The sequence below is a fragment of the Agrilus planipennis genome, unplaced genomic scaffold (assembly GCF_000699045.2).
Source record: "Agrilus planipennis isolate EAB-ADULT unplaced genomic scaffold, Apla_2.0 scaffold179, whole genome shotgun sequence".
Taxonomy (NCBI): Eukaryota; Metazoa; Arthropoda; class Insecta; order Coleoptera; family Buprestidae; genus Agrilus; species Agrilus planipennis.
Window position 1 is genome coordinate 370613 of NW_020438885.1, and position 24014 is coordinate 394626.

Below are 24014 nucleotides of genomic sequence, written 5' to 3' on the forward strand. Positions count from 1 at the left end.
AGGCACTTCAGACCGTGTAACAAAATAAGAAATATTTTAGAATGTATATTTTACCAATACCAAATATCACTTTTATACTATCAATTAATTATTTAACTAACAAAATAGATAATCATGTTAAAAAGTCAATTCGGGAAAGGTTATTTATTGCTAAACAATCTTGTTGTATAGGAAATTGTTTGACCTGGAATTAAAAATATATAAAAATTAGGAATTGAATAAAATGAAACATACAAACCTCTTTTAGGTAATAATCGGCGTCAAGTTTAATTTGATTTTTAATTTTCTTTTCATCAGAAACTGCTTCAGAACCTCCTTGATTAGTAAATATCTCTTCTGTGTTAGTTAAACTTCGATTTTTTAATCGTCTCAATGATTTTTCAGTTTCAGATACAGAATGTAACACTTCTTTTATTAAATCTAAATACTTTTCACTTGTTTTTTCAATTATACTAACTAAAATGTTTTCGGATACACCAGTATTATGATGGGCTTCGTGAAAACGTTTTAAATCGCTAATTAAATCTATCACGTAAGGGCTGGGAACTTTAGGGGCGCTACGATTCGTTTTTCGATAAATACGAGGAATTGAACGAACTTGTTGTAAATGATTATGTGTTGACTGTACTTTCCTTAAAATTAATTTATTTTTTATTACGTTTTCGGTTGATTCAATTTTAGTGCCATTTGTTTTGAAAATTTTGACTAGAATGCTCTTCACCTTCTCAGGAAGAATTCTATATATACTAGACTCTATGGGATCACAAAATTTCAAACCAACTTTAGTTTGTAGTGCACTTAAGTCAGCTAAGCAGTGTATGAAAAAAATATCCAATTTATTTTTGTCGTTTTCCTCTGATGCAAACTGTAAAAACCATACATTCAATTATTAATAATATATTATGTATTATTTATCATACCACATCTTCTAGCCATTTCAAATATCTTGATAAAAGTAGCATTGAAAGTCTAACAAATTGGTCAGTCAAATGTTCCAAAAAAACTTCTTTACTAAAACATGAACATAAACATTCCCAAAGAACGTCTGTTGGATTTAAATAAAATAATTTCTTCTGGGCAGATTGTGGGTTTCCTGTAATTGTTGAATCCTCAATAATGCTCTGTTCCAGCTTAGCACCAATTTGTTGATATCTTATCTCAAAATAAACTGGCAAATTGAAGCGTTTTATATGAGCTTGATAATACTGACATTTATTTTGTTCCGCATTTGGATCATGTTTCATTATCTCCAGTAAAAAGTTCCAAGAATCATGGAATCTTTTTTGGAACAAATATGGATTCCCTGGTGCTGTAATGTTTGATAAACCTTCTATAAGTTCTATATCAACTTCTTTCCAAAAGCTATTGATTATGAAGTTAAATCCAGTCAATTCAGAATTTCTACAATAAAATTATAATGAAATAATTTATGATATAGTGAACAGTTAAAGACATACTGATTGATTAAAGTGTATAGTATATTAATTTCATTCTGTAAAATCTGTAATGATTCTGAATACAACATATTTAAATCTTGTGAGTTCTTATCAAGATTTTCTTGGGAAAAGATCATTTTCAATTTTGGTTTAATTACTTTTTCCCTTATAATTTTTTCAGCTTCTGCTTGCTCTGATAAGCTTTGATAAAGCTTTAAGCAGCATAAAATTGTTTTCTCATCTTTCTCTTGAAATGCCTTAAAAAATGCTTTATTTATGCATTCCTTTAATTTGTTTTCAACTTCATTAATGTAAGCTCCAAAATCAGAATGACTAAATCCTAGTTCTTTCAAATAATTTAGTTGAAACGAATATTCATTTACAAGCCACTTTAATGTCATTAAATCTTCTTTAGATAAATCAGAATGCATTATAGTGCACTTAATGTATGTGATTGATGAAATTATGCCTATTTTAAGATTAATTAAATGTTGTTCTCGGTCACTGTTTTGAAGATTTCTTGATATGTTCTGATAGTTGTCTTGGATCTTTGTTATGAAATCGTGAATTGTCTACAAAATAATCTTAATTACTAAAGTGCCATTTTATATTTTGCTTATCTTACCCTGATTTCTTCTCTAAACTGTAAAACTGGTTGGGATAATTTAGATACTTTTGACTGAAGCAAACATAAACTTTCAGCAAAATGCACAATAGATTTAGTTTCTGTCTTTAAAATATTGATAGTTTCATTGTATAACTGGGCCCCATACTTTTTTAACTCTTTTCTTAGAGTAAGTAAATCACATTTATGCATGTGAGTTGATAAATAATAATCGACATTAAAATTGTCCTAAAAATAGTTATTAGACAAAAATTAAACAAAAATAGAATATGCAATATACATCGGAAAAGCAACGATGGTCAAGTCCTTTGCTTGTATCCATTGTAGGTACTATTGTTTTGTAGGTCGTACTGGTTTACGTTTACGGGATCATAAGAATCACTTTATATTCCAATTGTAAGAATTAACCACTAAATATTAACACAATTAAAACTAAAACAGAGCATAATATAAAACCGAATGCACTTTAATATACCAAAATGATTGAGGTTATAATTTTCTTGACGTTTATAATTTGAACTACGAGTTGAAGCATATTTGATCTAATAAACATTAATGGTAGTTTGAACTACCAGCGTTTGTGTTGGAGTTTTCTTCTGTCACAGGTGTATTGAGTGTTGTCTATAGTAAGATGTCGTATTCCGTATTATTTTTGTTTTTGTAACCTAAAAAAAAAACTAACTTATTTGTATACAATTACTACATATTTATCTAATAAACAATTAAAATAGGGAGAAACGGTCATGTCTGATTCCGAAGAAGATTATATGTCCGATAAACTTCTACAAAATTGGTAAATTAGCTTTATGTACCCTGAACAGAAAGTTATTAGTGTACTTATTTCAGCGAAAAAGAGGACATTCGCCCAGGTTTAATATTCAATAGATCAAAGAAACGAGATCATGAACTATATAAAAAAACCGTCTCAAGTCAAAAAAAACCAAAGCTAGACACTGAAAATGAGATTCGTGAGCAGGGACTTCAGACTGCAATATCATCAGAAAACAAGGGATTTAAGCTTCTTGAGAAAATGGGTTATAAGGCAGGAACTAGCCTAGGAAAGTCAGAAAAGGGTGTAACTCAACCCATTCGTATTGAGGTAAAATTAGGTAATAAAGGTTTAGGCCATAAAACTTTGTTGGAAGAAAGAAAGAGGAAGAAAACTGAAGTCAACATTAACACTGAAAGAAACTTTAAGGCTTCAAAGATAGAAAAAAATGAGTTACATATACTGAAAAAAGACTTATATAAAGCACAAAAAGCATGTGAAGATTTAGATTTCAGAAATGTAAGTTTTTTTTAGTGGGTATTTATATTATTAATATTAATTTATTTTAGGAGAAGCAACTTCCTGATAAAAATTTTTTTTGGACAAAGCATACATTTTTAGAACTGACCAAGAAAAAGAAGAAAGAAGAAGATGAAGATTCATCTGAAGAGGATGAAGATGAAGTTGAAGAAGAAGAAACCAAAGAAGTTCTAGCGGAGCAATTGCATGATCTTCTTGAGTATTTACGAAATAACTATTTTTATTGTATCTATTGTGTTGCTAGAGCAACTGACATAGAAGATTTAAATTCTTTTTGTCCTGGAATATCAAGAACAGATCATGATGATGATATTTAATTTACTGTGTTTGGGAAGTTGTATTTATTAATAAATGGAAATAAACATTACAACACAAGCTGTGATATTTTTAGTAAATATAAGAGATTTATTTAATTTATTTTTTTATAGTTTGTGACTGAGAATTGTTCTACATATAATACTGAAATAAATACTTTTCAATTTCAATGTTTATTTTGTCTGTAGTTGGTTTAGGAATATGTGCATATTTTAAATTATATTTATGTTATTATTATTGAAAGGTATAAAGTCCTTTTTTGTCGTGCTACTTTTCAGGATACGTACGGAGACATATTGGAAGCTAAAACAGGAATTAAGAGGGACAGAGGTGGACCTAGATTATATTACTGTTCTTTTTTCTAAGGGATGTGGGATGCTCTAGTTTTAGGGAAATATGAAAATTGGTTCAGGGTATGAAAAAGTAGAGATGTGTCCAACTAGTCTTAGGACAGACGGCCCTTTAATGTTGAACTCGACCCCAACACTTTTCCCTATTATTTTCGAGTGGTGATGCCTGCGTTTCAGGAAGCTTTATTAAACTTAAGCATTATGCTTTTTAATATCGTATACCTGGTTGGCAGTTTATGAATTTTAAAATTGAAAGCTCTGTTAAAGTAAATTATTTAATAAGTATCAACTGTAGGTACCGTACTTAATACGATAATTCCGATCGGTAATAAAGCGAAGGGAGCGAGGGCTACATTCTATATCACGACTTTAAGAATTGTCTGCCCATGTACATATGTATATTCATATGCAATATGTAGTTATTAATGAGTGTTCAAAATTGCATCCGTTTTTGAAGAGACTTTAATTAAGGAGAGTATATTGAGCTGCAGACGAATAAAGAGACGAAACTGTGCATAATAACACAGATGGGATTAGCAAACGATATGCGAACATTTGCATATTTCTTTCATGCTTTCCGCCTACAAACAAGGATACCGTACCCTAAACCCTCTTGAATAAAACTAAAGCACTCAGCTAAAGAACATCTTGTTTTATGTTTTAAAAGCAATTATGAATTATTTACACCTGCGTCGTTTTATAATTATCTGCTGATTTTATTTAATGCTAGCTTTATCCGCAACTTCACCCGTGTGAAACTATTTCTAATTATTTATAATAAATACAATAGTTATAGATAATAAGCAATTTCTTAATTATTAACTATTATGCCCAACGATTTTCTGAAAATATTTTGATGTCTTTGTCGTATAAGTTGGTCGTCAAATTAATTTTTAATTAATTGTGATACGTGTGTAATTTAATAAGATTAAAATAAAAAAGTGTGATATGCTTGAGAAGACGGTTCCAATTAAAACAATAATTCTTTTGAAATAAAATTGCTGTGTATCTATACGGGATGTTGTCTGCGTTGGAAACAGGTCCACCTAACTACCCTCCAGTGTTTATTCGTTGTATACAAGTAGAATAATTCTTCTATGATCTCCACCGTATCCAGGACTCATCTGAATACGATACATCAAGTGTATATATGTTTGGCTGAAGAAAAAAATGATGAATTCCTTCAATTATATTTTCATACGATGCAGCAACGTCCAATTATATTGGCGGCATTTGCAAAAGCACGAGAAGGACTCTCGAAGTAGAAAGCGAGCTGTATTCCAGAAGGAATTTATTCGTTGACCTGAAACAGCGTGGCTGTTCATCCCCAACACTCTTGCTTTTATACGGAGCACAATTTGCTATGAATGACGGAGAAAACAGAAAAGCCGCCCTTTAGGGAGTGTAATGATGTTAAAAGCACAAGTTATATGTAAATGCCAGTAGAACATCCATACACAGTCAGGCGCTTAAGAATCAAAAGATGAAAGGGACTACCGACCATAATTTTTTTTGTGTAACAAAAAAACTTTGAACTTCTTTTAATTCCTTGATGCAAAACATAAAGCTATCGAAAGGAAATACATTTTTAATTCAAACTGCAATTCACCCCTTACTTCTGAAATGTAAGGTCGAACATCGTGTTTTAAAAATTCTTTCAAACGCGCGAAACATTTCAAAATATGAAGATATCCTAACAGTTATGCCACCGTGCAGTCATAAGTGCTATACACGCAGCATCGAAAGAGCTTTCTTTTTTTTATTGTAATACGAAATTGTATTGTTTTTTAATTAGTGCATTGCGTGCACCGTAATCTGTAACGGGTTAGCTTTTAAATATATCCTTTAGTTTCTCTCGGAAATCCTTGGATAAACTTTTATGCGATCATAAAGTAGGAGCAAAAAATGTAGACAACCCGCAATACAATACGGATTGTGTGGTACAACTTTAAATTATTAAACGTAATGAATATTGATTTTAAGACTTCCATTATGAGTTACAATATTATTTATACTATTTAAAAATTAGTTTTATACCTATAATTTTTTTAGAGAAAATAAAAATATTTATAATTTATACTAAATAAAATTGAAGATGGGGGGTGTTAATACAAAAAATTTATATCTAGGAAAAAAAAAACATTTTATAGGTGTAAAAAATATATAAAATATATGCAGTATTCATGTGAGTATTTATACAATTTCATCGTAAGTAATGTGTTTTCTGAGAACTTCCGTAAACACTCCCTAGGAATTTTTTGTGTGGACAACTACTCAAAATACCTACATTATCCGTCAGGAATGAGTATCCTATTAGAGTAGAAACGACATTTGATAGCAGTTTTAGAAAGAATTTCTATACACAGAGAAATGCTTTTGATTAAGGAAATGACCATAATTACCCTTTGATCGTAGTATTCACGTGACAAAGAGATAAAATCTAAAGACCAGCAGGGTGAGTTGCGCAACTTACTCTATAGAGTGCTAAGTTCGATTATATTCGCTTTGCAAGGGTGTTGGAATAGGAAAGCAGCACTTTCAAATTAAGTAGACGCATTTTCAAATTAGTTGTATTCACTGCACATTTCGTATTGTCTGAATTTATCGCGACCGGTAGATACTTTTCTCTCCATTTACTTACAGTTTTATCAGTTGAATGTTTCGAGTCAAAGAAAATCTTGTAATAACATAAAAAGCTTTCATTAAAATATTTAATTGTAAATTAAATTTGCGGACGGTAATATATAGGCACATTTAACGATAGTAATAGAAAGAAATCCTTCGTGAAACATTTTGTAAAATAGACATCAGGAATTAAGTTAAAAAATAAAAAGAGTTAGAAAATAGTCGGTAAAGTTTTACAAAATTATGTGAAACTTGCCATTATTTTTCAACTTAACGATATAATTTGTAACTAGACAGGCAAAAAGTAATAAATTTATCATTCAATTAATATTAATGAAAATGTTTTTGCAACCGACTAGATGTGGAAAATTATCTGGTTCAGAAGGAAAATGAGAATTTTTTGCTCATGATGATGAGTGAGTGATATTTGTAAATGCGAGAATGCATTTTTCCGGTGTTCAGTAAAAAGCAACTATAAAGAAGACAAACCATAAACAGTATAACAGCATTGCAGCTAAAGTGGAGGTGCGGATGGCGGCAGGTGTAGAAGTGGTTTCTGGGGGAGTTGGATCCGGGCAGCTGCAACCTCTCCCCTAGGATTTGAGCTCCTCCTTCTTCCCGCCCTTCAAATAACAGGAGGGACTATTGGTCCGCTTAACTTTGCGCCAATCTGCTCGGCTTTCAGCTTGTCTTCATTGGCGAGACAAATCTCCGAGCCATGGTGTCTTCTTCTCTTTTACAATTTACCGTTTTATGCCTGTCCTCACTCAAGAAATTGCCAGGAATTACCCGCAATCCCGGATACAAATTTAGATCCGAACAGTTATTTCATACCACAGATAACAAATTTTCATTATCCACTCATTATATCTACTAATACCTAATATTTTGATACCTAGACACACTTAGGGACTTGTAGCTACAGGGGTGCCCGGGTGGGTCAAGGACAATTTATTGAAAGTTCTGGTCCATCATAAATATTAGTATAACCCTAATATAAAATATAAAACCATAATTGTAAGCATTTAACTTTACACAATACAGAACGCTTTTCAATCCAGTCATGCAAAAATATCCAATTTTTTTCTCAATGAACACTAGTGTCTAAAGAAAATTTCACTTATAGGTAGAGAGATGGTAAAAGTAGGAGAGGAAATTTACATGCGGTCTAAGACACTTGTTACTTTTCCTGCCCAGGTGCGTAATTTTTAGTCTTACTGTTATCTACGTAACTCATAGCGTCTTGAGACAGGCAGCGAAAAAAAGCTGTTAGCTGTAGGTTTAGTTATTTTGTTTTGTTTACGATTACCTTTAAAAAGAAAATTTATAAAAAAAAAGGAAATTAAAAGCATACTTCTGCCGTGTCAGAAAATTAGTAAGTATAAACAAAATTTTATACCTACCTAAACGTATCTAGCTGCGCTTATAAAAAGTGTCTTTTATAAAACATTTCCGTTACTAGAAATTTCTTTATTGTTATTTGTATGCCTCGGTACAATAAACAGATTATTTAATTTTAAACAATATCAAATGTTTGTGTAGGTGCATTATTACAAAAGCCGATAGTTTTCCATTAGTAGGTAGGTAGGCTACCGTTTTGAATTTTGTAAGGTTCTAAAAAAATATTATGTACTTATTGTAGAAGGTGGAGGGCCAACTATTTAAATGTTAACAAATACTTAGAAGATATTAGGTGGTAGGTAATAAAAAGAACGAGCATAATGATGGCTGAACAATTAAATAATTTTCCCTGCTCAGCTTCAGTTTATAGCTGCTATGACGGCAATTTGCCTTTTCCTGTGTGGTGGGGGTTGAGCAAGGCAAGGTTGCCGGAATTTACCACCACCGCTGTGGCGATGCCGCCGGTGATGTCCCGATGCTCGTTCTTCAGCAGCTGGCCCTTTGCAGCACTTAGACGACTGGCAAGATTTCGAGGCTCGCATGATAATAAAGTTCGCGTAAAAAAAGCCCCCGTTAGTGATACGGACTATTTGTATGTGATTACTCAATACTGTAGTGGTGGATGTGGAAAAGTGACGTTGACCGAAGGATTCTTCGTCCTTTGGCAAAAGTAAGTCGATTTGGATTTTTTGATGGTAACTTGTAAGGTACCCACCACAGGTTTGTACGTAAGTGATGGTAACTATTGGTTTTGGAAAACGAAACTACGAGGTTAAATTTAAAAAAAAAATTAAAACTAAAACCATAATTTTAAAAGTAAGTAATTAGTGCTTATTCACCATTTATTTTTATATTGTTTTATTTTATTATTTCCTAACAATAATACACTTTATATATCAAGGTGTTAAGGATTTTTATATAAATTTTATTTTATTGTTCATTTATTACTGAGAATTATTCTTTCGAAACCAAAAAGTAGTAAGGAATACGATACATCAAGTGTATATATGTTTGGCTGAAGAAAAAAATGATGAATTCCTTCAATTATATTTTCATACGATGCAGCAACGTCCAATTATATTGGCGGCATTTGCAAAAGCACGAGAAGGACTCTCNTAAACAATCAAACCTAATACAATATTTCTTTAGAAACTACAGTATCCCTGACACATTATATAAAATAAAGTTTATTTTTGTTTTTACTCTAAGATTGAGATAATTGTTCTAGATATTTCGTTTCCAATTTTGTATAAGGTGCCTAGGTACCAAGCGTGGTACCATTTTTAGTTTGCTATTATCTGACGCTACTCTCCTTTTAGTAGTACAACAAAAACTGAAGTGTTTCTTCATCGTTATGTCTTTTAAAACTTCTAACAGCAAATTTAAATTTTTATTTTAAATTCATTTGAGAATCTTGATGACGATCAACTATTTTAAAATGGCCGATGATGCGACGGCAAGCTTTAAAAATGGGTAGTTACCAAAAGTGAATTTAGGGTTTCAGTAAAGTTCTACTGGTACAGAAACGTTATCTATTCTTTATATCCTAAATTCGTGGTCTAAAAATACCTTTCAACTAATTCTTATAAAAATTTAAAAAGTGCCCAACTGATATTTATTATACAAAACACAGAATTATATATTAGGTATCATCAGTATTAGATATTAAAAACTAATTAAAATGAGAGAAGTGGAAACGATATGTAGTTATAGATACGCAAGAAGGATCTTTTCAGGATCAGGATTCCCTAAAATGAGTTAAAAAGATTTACATTATACTAATACCTATACTATGAGAAGTAATATCTCAAAATTAATCATTAAAGCAAATAACAGTAGATAAATTTTCGACTGGAAAATTATCACTTGAATAAAAATTTTAAATCCTTAGATATAATAGTTCTACTACTTTTAACAATTATATATTTTAGCCAGATAATTAAATTTTAAAATATTTTGCCATCATATATTAACACCAAAATTTATATTATATTTTAGGATACCATTTGAATTTTTCTACAATTGAAGACATTTTATGCACTAATTTTGCAGAAGTTTTTAGTTAATCCTGAAGTAATATACGTAATTCTTTTGTTCCAAATATCGATAAATTCAGATGTCTAATAAATCCCTCTACTCCATTCAAAAGAAATATCTAAATATTCAATGAAACATTTTAATATATTGAAAAAAAAAGATATATTGTGGTGATTTAGAACACAATATTAGTAAAATTAGAAGTGTAAAAATATTGCATTCATTTTTATTCCATATAAGATAATTCCTTAAGTATTATATGTGAGACACAGAACACCTCAAAATGTTACATTTAAATATTGGTTGTTTATATATTCAGATATATGGATATTTATATCACATAATACAAATTTTGAATATTTTAGGATTTTGAACAGGTATCTTAATATTTGTGAAATGAAATATTTCCATAGTCAAATAATTTGAATAAAATTTTGAAACCTCTAATTTAATAGCCTGATAATATAATTTTGTAATTGCACATTTTCGATTCTGTGACGGAGAAATGAGAAAATATTTTGTCTGATGATTGACACCCTAAAAGTTAGGATTTACATATATATACCTAAGTATACACAGTGCCTGGTTGAATTCGCTTGCATATATGCAAAAAATACAAAATAAATAAAAAATGCTATCAATGTATAAGTAGGTAAATAGTGGCTAATTGGTAAATATCTGTATTGTTATATGGCATATGATACGGTACGATGTACATAATACTTGCATATGTAATACATAATGCACCTAAATTCATAATCGAAGTTCGGTATTATTCATTTTTGTATACAAACATCGTGTGTATGAATTATTGCGGTAACAAAAGACATTTAAGTATTATGTGCATATACAAACAAAACTTGAACAAATATTGATTGATCCCGTAATGGGAATAAGTGGCTGCTTTAAATCTAAAAGGGCACAGGGAACTTCTAACAATTATTAGTTGCCTTTGTTTTTCCAATCGAAACCCCCTTACAGCCCCAACGGCTTTACAAAGAAATAGCACGGTTTGTACGAAGTGTACCTTAAAAAGAAGGGTGAAATTCGGTTTATAATAACGTATATCGAGTGCTAATATTTACTCAACATTACACCTTTACCTATAATAATGAAATGCATTTTATATTACCCACGTACATCTATATCTACCTTGCCTAAAAGTTTTTCTATAAAATTACGAAATTTCTTTTACGGTGAAATAACGAGTTTTTATACTAGTACAATGAGTAGTTAAAATATTTTCATTGACAATAGTGAAAAAAGGCGTCTAAATAGAATGAGTAGAAAAATCTATTTTTTTTTTTTAAAACACGTAATCTTATGGAAACTTATCTTTCATCATTTTTAGTAGGTAATACGTTTTCATAGTAATAAACTTAACTACATTTCAGATAGTTTTAATAAATATACCTATCGGCGTTTCAAATTTAGTATTAATNAATGTCATTTATATTTTTTAATTTAACGTGATTCTACGCATGGTGAATAACTGATACTGACCAAATTATAAAAAATTTTTAAATTTATTGTGCATTAATATATTATCAAAGTTTCTTTTAGGATTTTAGGGTATATATTATTTTATTTTCTAATTTCTATTGAGATGTTAATTTTACTGTTCAAAGTTCAGCCGGGCTACCTTAATGCAGTTCATGAGATAATCTTGGTGTTAGGTACAATCAATTGGGTTGTTTCCGTTGTTTAATATTATCTATTATCTACACATAGGTTAAATAAGTTAGAGAAGAGGGTTGTCATAATAAATTCATATACATTGTGTTAATTTGACATACTGCCGGAAACAATAAAAATGCCACGTGTTGGCGATTAGTTAATATAAGTAGTTTGTCGTTTATTAACTTACAGGAGTAGGTGTAAAGTTAGTTTCGATTTTTTTCGTCGCTTACACATCAGGGGACAATTTTATTTGATATGGGGGGGTAGTACTTAAATGATAAAAGCAACTAAAAATAATGAATATCACAAAAACACACTCTAAGACAATGGTACGTACATATTTAAATCATTCTTTAAAGGGTAATTCCTTTTATTTCATTAATTATTATTTCAATGAGTGGTGTGTGATTTATAAAAAGATCTAACTTATTCATTTGTAAAGATCGTAATTTCTATCTATCAAGAGCAATAAAATTTTAATTTAATTTTTTTAATGATGGTAAGTTCAATTAAATTTTATGGGTGAATTTATATTATAGGTATAGACTATTAATAGGTGGGTAACAAAATCCGATATATTAGTTGCTTGAGCTGTCCCACATCGTAAAAAATTTAGAGGCACGATGAACAGTTCTGTATTTGATAAAAATAGTAATCATTTTTGCTTTTTACTATTTTATTTACATTAAATTTGTATCTGAAACGCGATCCTTAAATCTTAGAGAAATTTAGTAGTCTTGTAATAAACTCGAAAACTATTTGTCCAGTACAATTTCTTATAACCAACATATCCTTATTTCATATAATCATCTAAAAAATCGACTCGGTTTTTGTTTCATTTAATAACTTAACCCCGTCTACATGCAAATTTTATCTACAAAAATCATATCCTTATCATTTGATAACTGTAACAATTAAAGAACTCTCAAAATTTTTGTAAAAAAGCACAAACACAAAACGAAAAAACAAAAAGGTTTGTAGTCAATTAGAGATAATTAGTTCGCAAAAGTGATTTTGGTTTAGGTCAACTAATAAGGGGCGTGGTTTGTTAAAATTGAATAGCGTTCTGAAATCCTTGTTTAAATTTTTAGAATCTACGTTCATTTTGTTGGGAAATTATTTATTATTTATTTTATTTGTCGGCAACTATGGCACGAACCCTCATCAAGGATATAACTGATTGTCTCAATCCTTGACGATGTTTGTCACAGTTGCCGGCAAAACATCAACTGTGGCACATACTTCTTAAGGAAAGGATAATTCAGGACTACGATCTGGTAACTACTAAGTATTAGAACACATTGTATCCTATGTAGTTAATATTTATGAAGTGACACATAATCACCCTGTATGTTAAATCCTATCAGAATAAGGATAAAGTAGTTGAATAGATAGATTAATACTTTTGGGTGGTTTAGTTGATAATCTTTCGTGCCGAAACTGGTAGAGATTACGATGTAAATATCAAGCAATAAAATGGCGTCCACAACAATTTGTTATTCTCGATAATGTACACGCTTGGCTAAATGTGTATATATCCATACGTTTTTCCAGAACACTTAAACGTTAATATAGTGGTTGATGTCACGCAATCTATCTGATCGTGGTAACAACTAGAAGCCTAACGTAAATTTACGCATTAAGAATTGATTACATATTAACGTTTAAAGACTAATGAGTAGTTACGTTGTGTGGCTATACCTCTACAAAGCACAATTTCTGATGAAAGTCATCAGCAATTTGATTAGCGAATGGTAGTTTGCCGAACTCTATTGAGCTGTTATCGACAAACGCGGGCTAAACTACATTTATACACGATATTGTACTTTCCCAATGTTGGTACATCCTACACACTAAAACTTATTAAAATATCTCAATATGTAACAATATTCATTAAATAGTTTTTATTTTATACCTATACCTAGAACGTAAATAAGTTTTAACAAAATTTATTTAAAGAAATCATTATCAAAGAGTGAACAAAAAGAAGAAATATAACGACTTGAAACGTTTCTTTACGAAAACAATTTTAGTTTTATATAAAGTGAATGCGTATCAAGCCCCTTCGGTACTTGAAGTGCTGTCTAAAGACTTAATTTGTGTTTTTTATTCATAAATCAGGTGTAAGTAAAGGAGTTTTTTAAGTTTTCGCTAAGTGTGCTCTTTCGCCTAAAGTTGTGTTGTTTAAAATTCACGATATCTTTTAAGTATACCTGAGCTTGTGGAGGTGAGTGATTAATTCAGTTTAAAAGCTCGTGCCAGATGGTCATCGCAAACACGCATTTGTCTTTTTAAGGACAGTTGCGGTTTGCCCTCCTACACCTAAACTGATACATATCAACTTGTTCATATCATTATACCGAACACACTACTATTCCCTTGGTTAGTCAAAATCGATTTCTCATGAATACAAAAACTTAAATCACTGAACACCAGCTTTAAAAGAACACCACACACTACTTACTTTTACTTAATACGTAGGTACAGCATGAAATCGCAGATTAATTGAAATAGTCGTAATAGAAAGTATCAATCAATTACTTATCTATAATTTTATTAATGGAAAAACAAGTGTTACGATTTTAACCTAGCTAATATTAACACTAGAGGCACTACGGACAAGTGCCCAGAGCGGTAAATTCCCAGGGGCAGAAAAATTCATTATTTTCGAGTTCAAATCGCTCGAAATCATACGCATTTGCAAGTAATTAAGCTCTTATTAGAGCTTAAAAATTCGATAATTGTTTCAAATTACTTTTTTAAAAATTTGGACAGAAATATCCTTTAAATGAATCACACCATTTGTTATAGCTTGTAAAGTACAGACAGAAAAAAAAACTATTTTAGAGTTTTTGTGAACAATATTCTCGAATGGATCAACTAATCTTGATGGGATTTTTTGAGCTTTACCTTCCTATGATATTAAAATGTCAAGACATGATGAATACTCGATTTGAGAAAGTTGGTCTGAACCCTCATTGGTTTTATGTAGAATATGGATAATGGGGCGGCATTTTTTACGGTTACACTAAGGGTAAATCCAGCTCTGACGATCGCAGACAGGACCAAGAATTACAGGCACCAGACATTAAGACCAACAAATTGTAAAAGTCTAAAATTAAATGCGTGACAGTGTGTTTATTATACAAGTACCTATTAGGTATTCCCCTCGATGATTTATTCGAAATCTGCCTTTTTTCTTTACGTTCCCAGCGGATCGATTCGTTACGAAAGTGATCGATATTTTGCTTAAGGTTTGAATGTTAATGAAGAGTCAGTGGCCATTTTGATTATCACGTCTGTGCCTGATGAGAGGGCAGCCATTTTTCGAAATGACAGGCAAAATTTTAAAGAGAAGTGCGTCTTTGACAAGCAGGTCTTTCGGATATTCTATTCTTAGTCGATCCAGATAGTTAAAAGGTAAATGTAAAGCAAATATTTGACCAAGATAATTACAGCCGCGCCTGAGAGGCGGCACCAAGCAGGGCTGAGGGAGCGGTATGCCTGCCGTGATGATTGCCACTACCACCCTTCTCAATTCTACGGACTTTCGTTCCCGATTTTCGTACCCTCATTGCCTCTTTCTCTAATAGGTACGTATATCTAGCAACAGACGGATTTATAAGCGGCACTGATTTTTAAACTTCCAAACAGTTACGACTTCATTAGCATCAACAAAATTATTTTTAAACGAACATTCCAACATCCAGACTGCTTCCACTTTAGCTGGTTACGGATAAATAATTAATTTCAATTTTTGGTCACCTTTCAAAGTCGCATTTATAAATATGTTTATGGAATTATGCAGTTTTAATAATTTTTTTAAATTTGTGAAAAATGCCTTCAGTTTCCGACAAAAAACTAATTTGCCGAGCTCAAATATAAAATATAATATTTATCCTAGAAGTCGCAGAATGAAAAATTAATTTTCTTTTTATAGAGAAAAAAGACGAAAAGAAACTAAAAAGAATATTTTGAATCAGTCACATATTTATTCATCAAAACATTGTTCATATTTTAAATTTTATCAGGTATTAAATATTACCCCGTTTTTGATTTGGATTTTGCGATTTCAGGCTTTTCATTTTAGATCCAATTTAATTAATAATCCACTATTCTCTTTGTTTTAGCCACATCCCCACGGTTTTTTCCTTTCTACTGACCTATGAGATATCGAAAATCGGTTCTATCTTCTAGTCTACCATTGAATAAAAAAATAACATGCGCCTTTATTCCTTTGTGGACATACGTACATAAATGTTTCCGTCTTCTAGTGGCCCATCGCATGTGTATATGCGGTGATATCACGTTTTTCAAAAAAAAAAAAAAAAATTAAAGTGATAGTGTGTCATGTCTACACACACATATATGTAGAATGTATGTATATTGCATGTCGGACAGACGGTTTTATGCACGACTCATTTAATACCTGTCAAATCAATTTACAATTCAATTTGTCCCTGCAAAATCGACAGGACCCTTCACAATATCGATGGCTCTGTCAGGAAACCGCATTATGTTTTAAACTGACCGTTGATTTAAAGTGAGACCTTATTGGCTTGTCGAACGCCCCACCGTCAAATATGAAACACCTACCCCTTACATACAGTTTTATCATATACTTACGACGAACCTTATCTAGAAATTAAACATGGAAAATCGTAAAAGAAACAACAGATTCAAATCTGAATATTTCGCATACATAAACAGGTATATCTTAGACTGAAATAAAATATCTTTATATAAATATTAAAATTCGTAAATAGTGCGGAAAAGGGTAGGTATCGATAACATACGTATACAGAGATGGATGTTAAGTGTTTAAAGATCGATGTATTGTAGCTATTACTTATGTTGAGTGAAAAGTATTAAACACGATGATGTGGATGGATGAAATTGGTGTGGATTGTAATCTCTCATCTTAACCATCATATCGACGAGGGCGGGATCGGAGTGACTACGAGCCTGCCCAGCTGTCTGCATCAGAATTATTGCGATAAATGTGAGTCGGTTTTACATTTAGGGTCAGAGATGAAGACGACAGGAATGGTTCCAAAGTCATGCAAAGAATAGCGCGCAGCCAGACAGAGAGCTTATCATCAGATTTTCTACGCTGTTTGACGTTTTCGATCGATTTTTCACACTCGAACAACCCCTTTCCACCTCGGCTGTTCACATTTAGAAAATGCCAAACATGATAAAACAACTTCGCTCCAGTACATTCCGATAATGTAAACACTAAAAATAAATATAGATATAATTATAAGTAACGGTTATAAAACAGTTATCTAATTGAGATCAATTGACAATTTGATTATCTAATGTTTTAAATTGAAATTTTCTATTTCCGGTAGGTACTCACTCTCGCGTTATTGCATTCGTTTCGGATAAATCCGATACGTTTTTGATTAAATTTAAATTGCTAACATTTTCAATTTAAAAATGGGAAGATTATCTGTCTACCTACCAGGATCAATTAATTAACTATTAGATAGGTACGTAAAGTTTAAATTGAGTCGAACAAGAAACACAAGTATTTTGTTTTGTTTAATACTATCCTCATTAAAAAATAGGTAAAAGTTTCTGGGGGTTGAGAATGTTTCGAGATAAAGTTGTCCCTTTTTGTGTAAAAAAAAGGTAGAATGCGTCAAGGGTTACACCCAAAATGGCGTCAGTTATTCTCGAGTTTTCCCGTCTCCTTCTGTCTTTTTCTTGTTCTATTTGCGCGCCGTAACTATTTCGAGGTGTACATACATACGTCGTCAATCTGTAGATTGCTCAGGCTCCGAGAGGGAAAACGTTTTGCTATTATTCGACTGGTTGCGGCAAGTGCCTGAGCTAAATTTTCGAATCTTTACATTTGCAGAAACTGAAAATCGCTGTGTCTTTATTTCAGCTCGTGTTGCCGACAGACACGAACGGCAACCGAGGGTTGTATTATGAATAACAACAGTCAGCCGGAACGTGATTATGACATATGCTGCGAAATTGAAGAAAACCGCAGGGGAACGAATCCGGGGACACAATGCATAATTGTCCTGCATTTAAAATTATAGATCCTGCGCCAACTAGGGCACTGTCTACTCGCGTAGGCTTTTGTTAACTCAAACACATCCTACGGCGAACTTCACTAAGTACGTTCGCAAGACAGGGGGGTTGCTCGTTTTTATTCTCATTGCGCCCTGGCTCCCTTTTCAACTACACCCCACTACCCCAACCCCCCGTACCTCTTACTTCTACAACACCTATACATACCTTCTAGTCAAAAAAAATGTTTTTCAGTTCCATTTCCTCAGTGGCGTAGCCTATATTTGCGAAGGGGGGGTCAATGTAAAAAATGCTGAAAACCCCCATTACGCAAAATAAAATAATAATAATAATTAGTAGGTAAAAATGTTCAGTCTCTCAGAGTTTCTGAAAGCGAGACTCGAGGTCTCCGTCTCTCATTAAGTCTCTCTGGTGTCGCTGAGAGAGATTGTCAAAAAAACTGTTTAGCGTCTCCGAACGAGAGACTCGAGTCGCTCATAGAGAGATCCTCATTTCGTATCCAGTCTCTGAACGAGAGACTCGAATCTCTGAACGAGAGACTCGAATCTCTCAATAAGTGGTGTCTCGATAGACATAGTTAAATTTTTTAACTAAGTTAAGTTCAACATATTTTAGAGATCCCAGTCTTTCTACGAGAGACTCGAGTCTCTCTATTTTTCAGTTTTATACATTCAGTCTCTCTGTGAGAGACTCGAATCTCTGAATTAACAATTTTATCGTTCGAGCCTCACATACAGAAACTGTGAGAGATCCCTGAGAGACTGAGTCAATAACTGAGAGACTGTGAGAGATGCTGAAAGACTCTGAGAGACTGGAGAGAGACTGAAAATTTTTGTCGAGGGAGACTTTTGAACTCTCCAACCCCCACCGGTTTGGCTAAGCCGCTGCATTTCCTGGTGCGAAGACAAAAAATTTTACACTTCACACAACGTCGTCTTCTTTGGAAGGGTTTGGTAGTTAAATATGAACTTAGCAATTACCTTTTAAAATTAAAACAAAATTCAAATTCAGCGAAAAAACTTATGGTTCGTTTCCTGTTTCCTTATTGGGGGTATCTGACATGTGTATGAAACATTATGAGTTATTATTATAGGAATTTGATATGTATATTAATAAGGTCTTCTAAATCCATATCAGTCTCGTTTTTCAATAATTTTCGGTTATAAACCTTAATGCAGCCTTCCATGGGCTGATGGTTAAAATAACTGTAGGTTCCTTTAACGTGTAGTTAACTTTTTTTTATAAATATATTGAGTACACTCCCTAAGTATTTATGGCTGCAGAAACACTTGGTGGTGTGACGGCGTTGGTAATAAACAATTGTCCGAATTGCGAGAGGGTGGCACAGCGTATTCGCAGATGCCTCGCAATATGATCTGAGCAGATCCGGCGGAAATGCTTTCTTAAGATGTTGATAGGGGTATTGTTGGGTCGCGTGGCCTGCACAAAAGCTCGAACGGAAGACCAAGCAGATGTAATCATGACAACATCGTACCTCGCGCCACAATCTTGGTATATTTTATTTTATTACTAGGTACATGACAATGCATAAAACGACTGCACATTCGGAATGAAAAAAAAGAACTGCTAGAGTCGCGTTACCATTATTGTGTGTAGGTAAATACGTATAGGGATGCCGTAATACATATAATTTTCGTAGGACGACGTGTGGCAAAAATAAAAGGGAAATGCGTATGTTAGGGCCAGGCAACGAAAAAACTACCAGAGATTGCATTTTATGCTTCCAAATTAACCCCAATGCAAATTTTCGTATATATGGCCACAACGCAACTTGACAAATACATCACAATATGAGGTTTTATTGTGCTCATTTAACTTAAAACGTCTTTAATTAGCAAATACACATTCTAAACGGTTATTAATGCACCATTGCAGCATTTTATATAAACGGCCACAACGCAACTTGACAAATAGACCGCCAATAGACCAATTCTTATTATGTTTGTATTTAACAGAAAGGCACTGTGATTAAAAGGCCACAATATGATGTTTTGTTGTGGCGATTTAACTTAGACGTTTTTAATTAGAAAATACGCATTCTAAATGATTATTAATGCACCATTGCAGAATTTTATATAAACGGCCACAACGCAACTTGACAATTAGACCGCCAATAGACCAATTCTTATTATGTTTGTATTTAACAGAAAGGCACTGTGATTAAAAGGCCACAATATGATGTTTTGTTGTGGCGATTTAACTTAGACGCTTTTAATTAGAAAATACGCATTCTAAATGATTATTAATGCACCATTGCAGAATTTTATATAAACGGCCACAACACAACTTGACAAACATAAAAAGATCACAACACGAAATTTTATTGTGTAGCTATTTAACTTTTAACAGAAATGTGCGTTGTGGTATAAATGTATGTATCTGATGCAGAATTTTACGTTGTGGTCCTATCGAGTGCATACAAAGAAACGTGATGAACAAATTGAAGAATACACATCGCGTTTTGTTTTCAGTCTTTGAAAGTTCTGGTAGATATATATGTTTGCCAACGTTTTGGCTTCGTTGTTTGGGAACACCTTGTATATGTATATTTGAAATGAGATGCTAATAATAAACAGGGTGATTGCGTTTTAGTTAATAGGAAGTTGCCAAGTGGAAGAGTCGGAAATATGATTTTAGGATAACCGGGCACGTGGCCCGGATGCAGAATTTGTGTAGGTTTGCGGCCCTGTTTTAGGGTACTAGTGCGATTGACTGGGGCTGATCGCAGGCTCATTCACCCGCACGTGTCTTGACGGGGGCTTTACGCTGACAACTCGCAGCCCTTCGCGTATAATTAACAGGAATTTAACGGCACTTACATGTATGCTGTCACGCACTAATAAATAGATAAAAGTTGTATTTACATAGACGTTTTATTTTATGGCTTTATTTACCAGGCAGGTAAATGGTCATTTTCAAGAGTAAAAAACTTTACCTATATATATCTAAAGTTGTGNCTATATATATATATATATATAATTTAAAAGTACGACGATATTCAATTTGTTTATTTGTAGTGTATATATATCTGCTTAACTTTTTTGTATAACATTTCGATAAATCGCCTTGTATGTAATACGTGACAATTGAAATTAGTAGAAAGGGAAATAGCGGTTGCGTAGGCGTTAGAGCAAGTGGAAATCAATCGGCAAACAGCCTTCGTTTAATCGCCGTAATAGCTATTATGTGTTCCAAACAGTAGGGGAATCACCGGATCTCCGCTGATCAGATTTACTATGATGCGATGCCAGTGTGATTCGAGATAGAGACATATTCAATCAACGTACACACATGCATAGAGAATACACAAGTGATGCAAAGCTCAGGGAATACCTATTAAACCTAATCACTATATGATAACGTCGAATCTATTATCTAATCCTAAATTATCATGTACAGTTCAAGGCATAATAATCGGCATTTATATCTGCTATTATACTGTTACATTTACATATTAATTCATAAGTCCTATCTATAAATTATAATTAACTTCAAAAAAATTTCAAAAGCAAAAGACCATGTATAGGTATCGATACTATTACTTTTGGTAATAGTATTGATGTCTATTTACCATCGAATGGTAAAAGTGGTTAAAATTAAAATATAGGGATGAACAAAACGACGAATGGAAAGCTCACAATTTGTTTGAAAATTTTTGTCGAGGTCCAGAAAAAACATATTCCTTCCTCCAGAAAATGATAAGGGTGGTGCTCAAGCCTCAAACATACTTTGTTATCTACAAAAAAATGTTTTTTCAATAATTTATTTGAGTGATTAACTTTTAAGAAATTGTTGGCGGTCCAGTTTTTGATCTTCCGAGGTCCGCTAGTTTCCGACCGTATCACAAGTACTGCATTGTTTTTTATGTGAATAATAATTTATTTATTTAGAAGTTACAAGGGAGAATCCCATTAATTATACATAAGTGTATCTATTATAATATAAACTTAAACGATAATAAATATATTTATCAATTTTTCCTTCCGAAGTTGGTGGAAGAAAACGGTAGCGCGATGGGATAATTGAATGTTCTTTAAAAAACAAATTGACGCCTAAAGTAAAGCGGCACGTCGACCGCAGAATCGGTGATGCTGTCGATAGTGTATGACAATAATTATAGTCATCATTCTCCCCCAATTCTATAGTCATGTCACTCACGAACATTCCACTTTGCCCTCGATTACTGCTTACGCCGATGTAAATCCTAAATAAACTATTAATAACGTTATTACCACAGATAGATCTCTCTCTATTTCGAACGACAAGAGAGGGATGAGAATGAACACGACCGACATTTCAATTTGCTTCTAAACCGCTCCCAACTAATTGGAACTGCGAGGGTTCGCGAAAATTGTTTTCCAAACCAATAGTCAAAAACACTACGTAAACATTATGAGTACTTAGTTATTAATACTTACAAATCAGAATATAAGAAAACAGTAAAAACGACGATATTTGTCTCAGCTTTTCAAACTCGAAGGAAGATAAATGAAATAGGCATATTTTTAAATTTAGGCAACAATTTCATTTTGGCAAGATTACTGTTAATAATTTTTTTTCTTTCAGATATGTATCATAATCTTACTCTTCATTAAGAAGAAATAAAAATATATTTAAAAGGATAAAGAAATCTTTGGCGTTATGGAATCGGAAGGTGAAACTCCAGTATCGCTGGAACCTGCATCGTCTAAAACCAGCCCTCCCACTTCAAAATCTTTAAATTTCTCAATTGATAAAATAATGGAACCCGATAAGCCATCAAGTAAAACTGTACAAAACTCGGATGGATTAACCAACGTTCCGTTAATTTCAAATTTCTCGAATTGTACGAATTTAGAATCGGCATTCAAAAAATACGTTCCCAGCATGTTGCAGTCCCATGAACTATTTCAACAATATCCATTTATTTACTACCATCCGAATCAGTTAATGTGCGTTGCGACAAATTCAGCGGCTTATTCGTCAGAAACGCCTGTAGCTACCGGTAGTTCCCCGTCGATTCTTCTTCCACCCAATTCTATTTCCATGAGTCAGCATTTTGAAAAAAGTAATAGGTCTTCCGAACTTCCCAAAAATAATATCCAAGTTACGAAACAGAAAAGTTTCGAATGTGGAGAGTGTGGAAAAGTGTTCAATGCTCATTACAATTTAACCAGACACATGCCAGTTCATACTGGTGCTCGACCTTTCGTTTGTAAAATATGTGGCAAAGGTTTTCGACAGGCGTCAACGTTGTGTCGTCATAAAATAATTCACACCTCCGAAAAACCTCACAAATGTCATACTTGCGGGAAAGCATTCAATCGTTCCTCAACTCTAAACACCCACGCTAGGATCCATGCCGGTTACAAACCGTTTATATGCGAATTCTGTGGGAAAGGATTTCACCAGAAAGGGAATTATAAGAACCACAAACTAACTCATAGTGGAGAGAAAGCTTACAAATGTACCGTTTGTTCGAAAGCTTTTCATCAAGTTTATAATTTAACATTCCATATGCATACTCATAACGATAAAAAACCATTTACATGCCGAGTGTGCGGAAAAGGATTTTGTAGAAACTTTGATTTGAAAAAGCACATGAGGAAATTACATGAGGGAACTTGTGGCGGAAGTGATGGAGATTTCTTGAGTGGAAACAGTCACGGATCAACCAGTAGCTCTATTTATAACGGAGAAAGTGATCTTCAACATTTTATTAGGCCCTTTCTCATGCCACCTTCTACTTCTAGACCATCCATACCCGTGTACGCAAGCAAATTGTTATGACAACACGAGGAAATGTTACAAAAATCGGACTTATATCGTGCATAATTAGTTTTATTAACCATGCAATAACACAATTAAATATCTTTTGTGAAATCGTAGAGCTTCTGAAATGCCTAATAAGCGTTGATCTCTTAAATGTGCAATATTTTCTTAGGTTTACGACGCTAAAATTGTATTTTAGAATTGACCTTTATTTAGTTCAATAAATGTTATATATTTAAATCAAAAAATCGTTTTCCTCTTCCTCAATACGATATTTGCAGGTAGGTAAACGTAATCAGCATTTGAATTAGTACAAATCAAAGAAATTGTTATAAATATAAAAGTATTTATTATGTTTATTGTAATTAATTAATCTTTTTAATATCTGTTCCCTGTAATGATTTTCTGAAAAGCTC

The 24014-nt window shown here is 32.6% G+C and overlaps 3 protein-coding genes across 3 annotated transcripts; 2 read left to right on the forward strand and 1 right to left on the reverse strand.

Annotated features, from left to right (window-relative positions):
* Window positions 1–26: 26 nt before the first annotated feature.
* On the reverse strand, window positions 27–2579 carry LOC108740503 (conserved oligomeric Golgi complex subunit 2). Its single transcript, XM_025981634.1, has 6 exons — window positions 2342–2579; window positions 2062–2289; window positions 1458–2008; window positions 921–1401; window positions 239–865; window positions 27–184 (listed from the first exon to the last, which is right to left on the reverse strand). Exons 1-6 carry the CDS (start codon window positions 2381–2383, stop codon window positions 113–115), a joined length of 2001 nt encoding a protein of 666 aa, XP_025837419.1. The 5' UTR covers window positions 2384–2579; the 3' UTR covers window positions 27–112.
* A 112-nt stretch (window positions 2580–2691) lies between these two features.
* LOC108740506 (G patch domain-containing protein 11) lies at window positions 2692–3759 on the forward strand. The gene is made up of 3 exons (XM_018474832.2): window positions 2692–2854; window positions 2908–3349; window positions 3400–3759. The coding sequence occupies exons 1-3, from the start codon at window positions 2805–2807 to the stop codon at window positions 3685–3687; spliced, it is 780 nt and encodes a 259-aa protein (XP_018330334.1). The 5' UTR covers window positions 2692–2804; the 3' UTR covers window positions 3688–3759.
* Window positions 3760–8421: 4662 nt separating this feature from the next.
* LOC108740509 (fez family zinc finger protein 1-like) lies at window positions 8422–23798 on the forward strand. The gene is made up of 2 exons (XM_018474841.1): window positions 8422–8731; window positions 22414–23798. Exon 2 carries the CDS (start codon window positions 22489–22491, stop codon window positions 23614–23616), a length of 1128 nt encoding a protein of 375 aa, XP_018330343.1. The 5' UTR covers window positions 8422–8731; window positions 22414–22488; the 3' UTR covers window positions 23617–23798.
* The last annotated feature ends 216 nt before the right edge of the window (window positions 23799–24014 follow it).

Bases quoted from the DNA above. Each gene is read 5' to 3' on its own strand.
- LOC108740509 (XM_018474841.1), top strand. From the start codon at position 22,489: ATGGAATCGGAAGGTGAAACTCCAGTATCGCTGGAACCTGCATCGTCT.
- LOC108740503 (XM_025981634.1), bottom strand. From the start codon at position 2,383: ATGGATACAAGCAAAGGACTTGACCATCGTTGCTTTTCCGAT. The intron at 2,290-2,341 runs GTATATTGCATA...AACTATTTTTAG, and splicing joins ACCATCGTTGCTTTTCCGAT to GACAATTTTAATGTCGATTA. The intron at 866-920 runs GTATGATAAATA...TGGTTTTTACAG, and splicing joins TGAAATGGCTAGAAGATGTG to TTTGCATCAGAGGAAAACGA.
- LOC108740506 (XM_018474832.2), top strand. From the start codon at position 2,805: ATGTCTGATTCCGAAGAAGATTATATGTCCGATAAACTTCTACAAAAT. The intron at 2,855-2,907 runs GTAAATTAGCTT...TACTTATTTCAG, and splicing joins GATAAACTTCTACAAAATTG to CGAAAAAGAGGACATTCGCC. The intron at 3,350-3,399 runs GTAAGTTTTTTT...AATTTATTTTAG, and splicing joins AAGATTTAGATTTCAGAAAT to GAGAAGCAACTTCCTGATAA.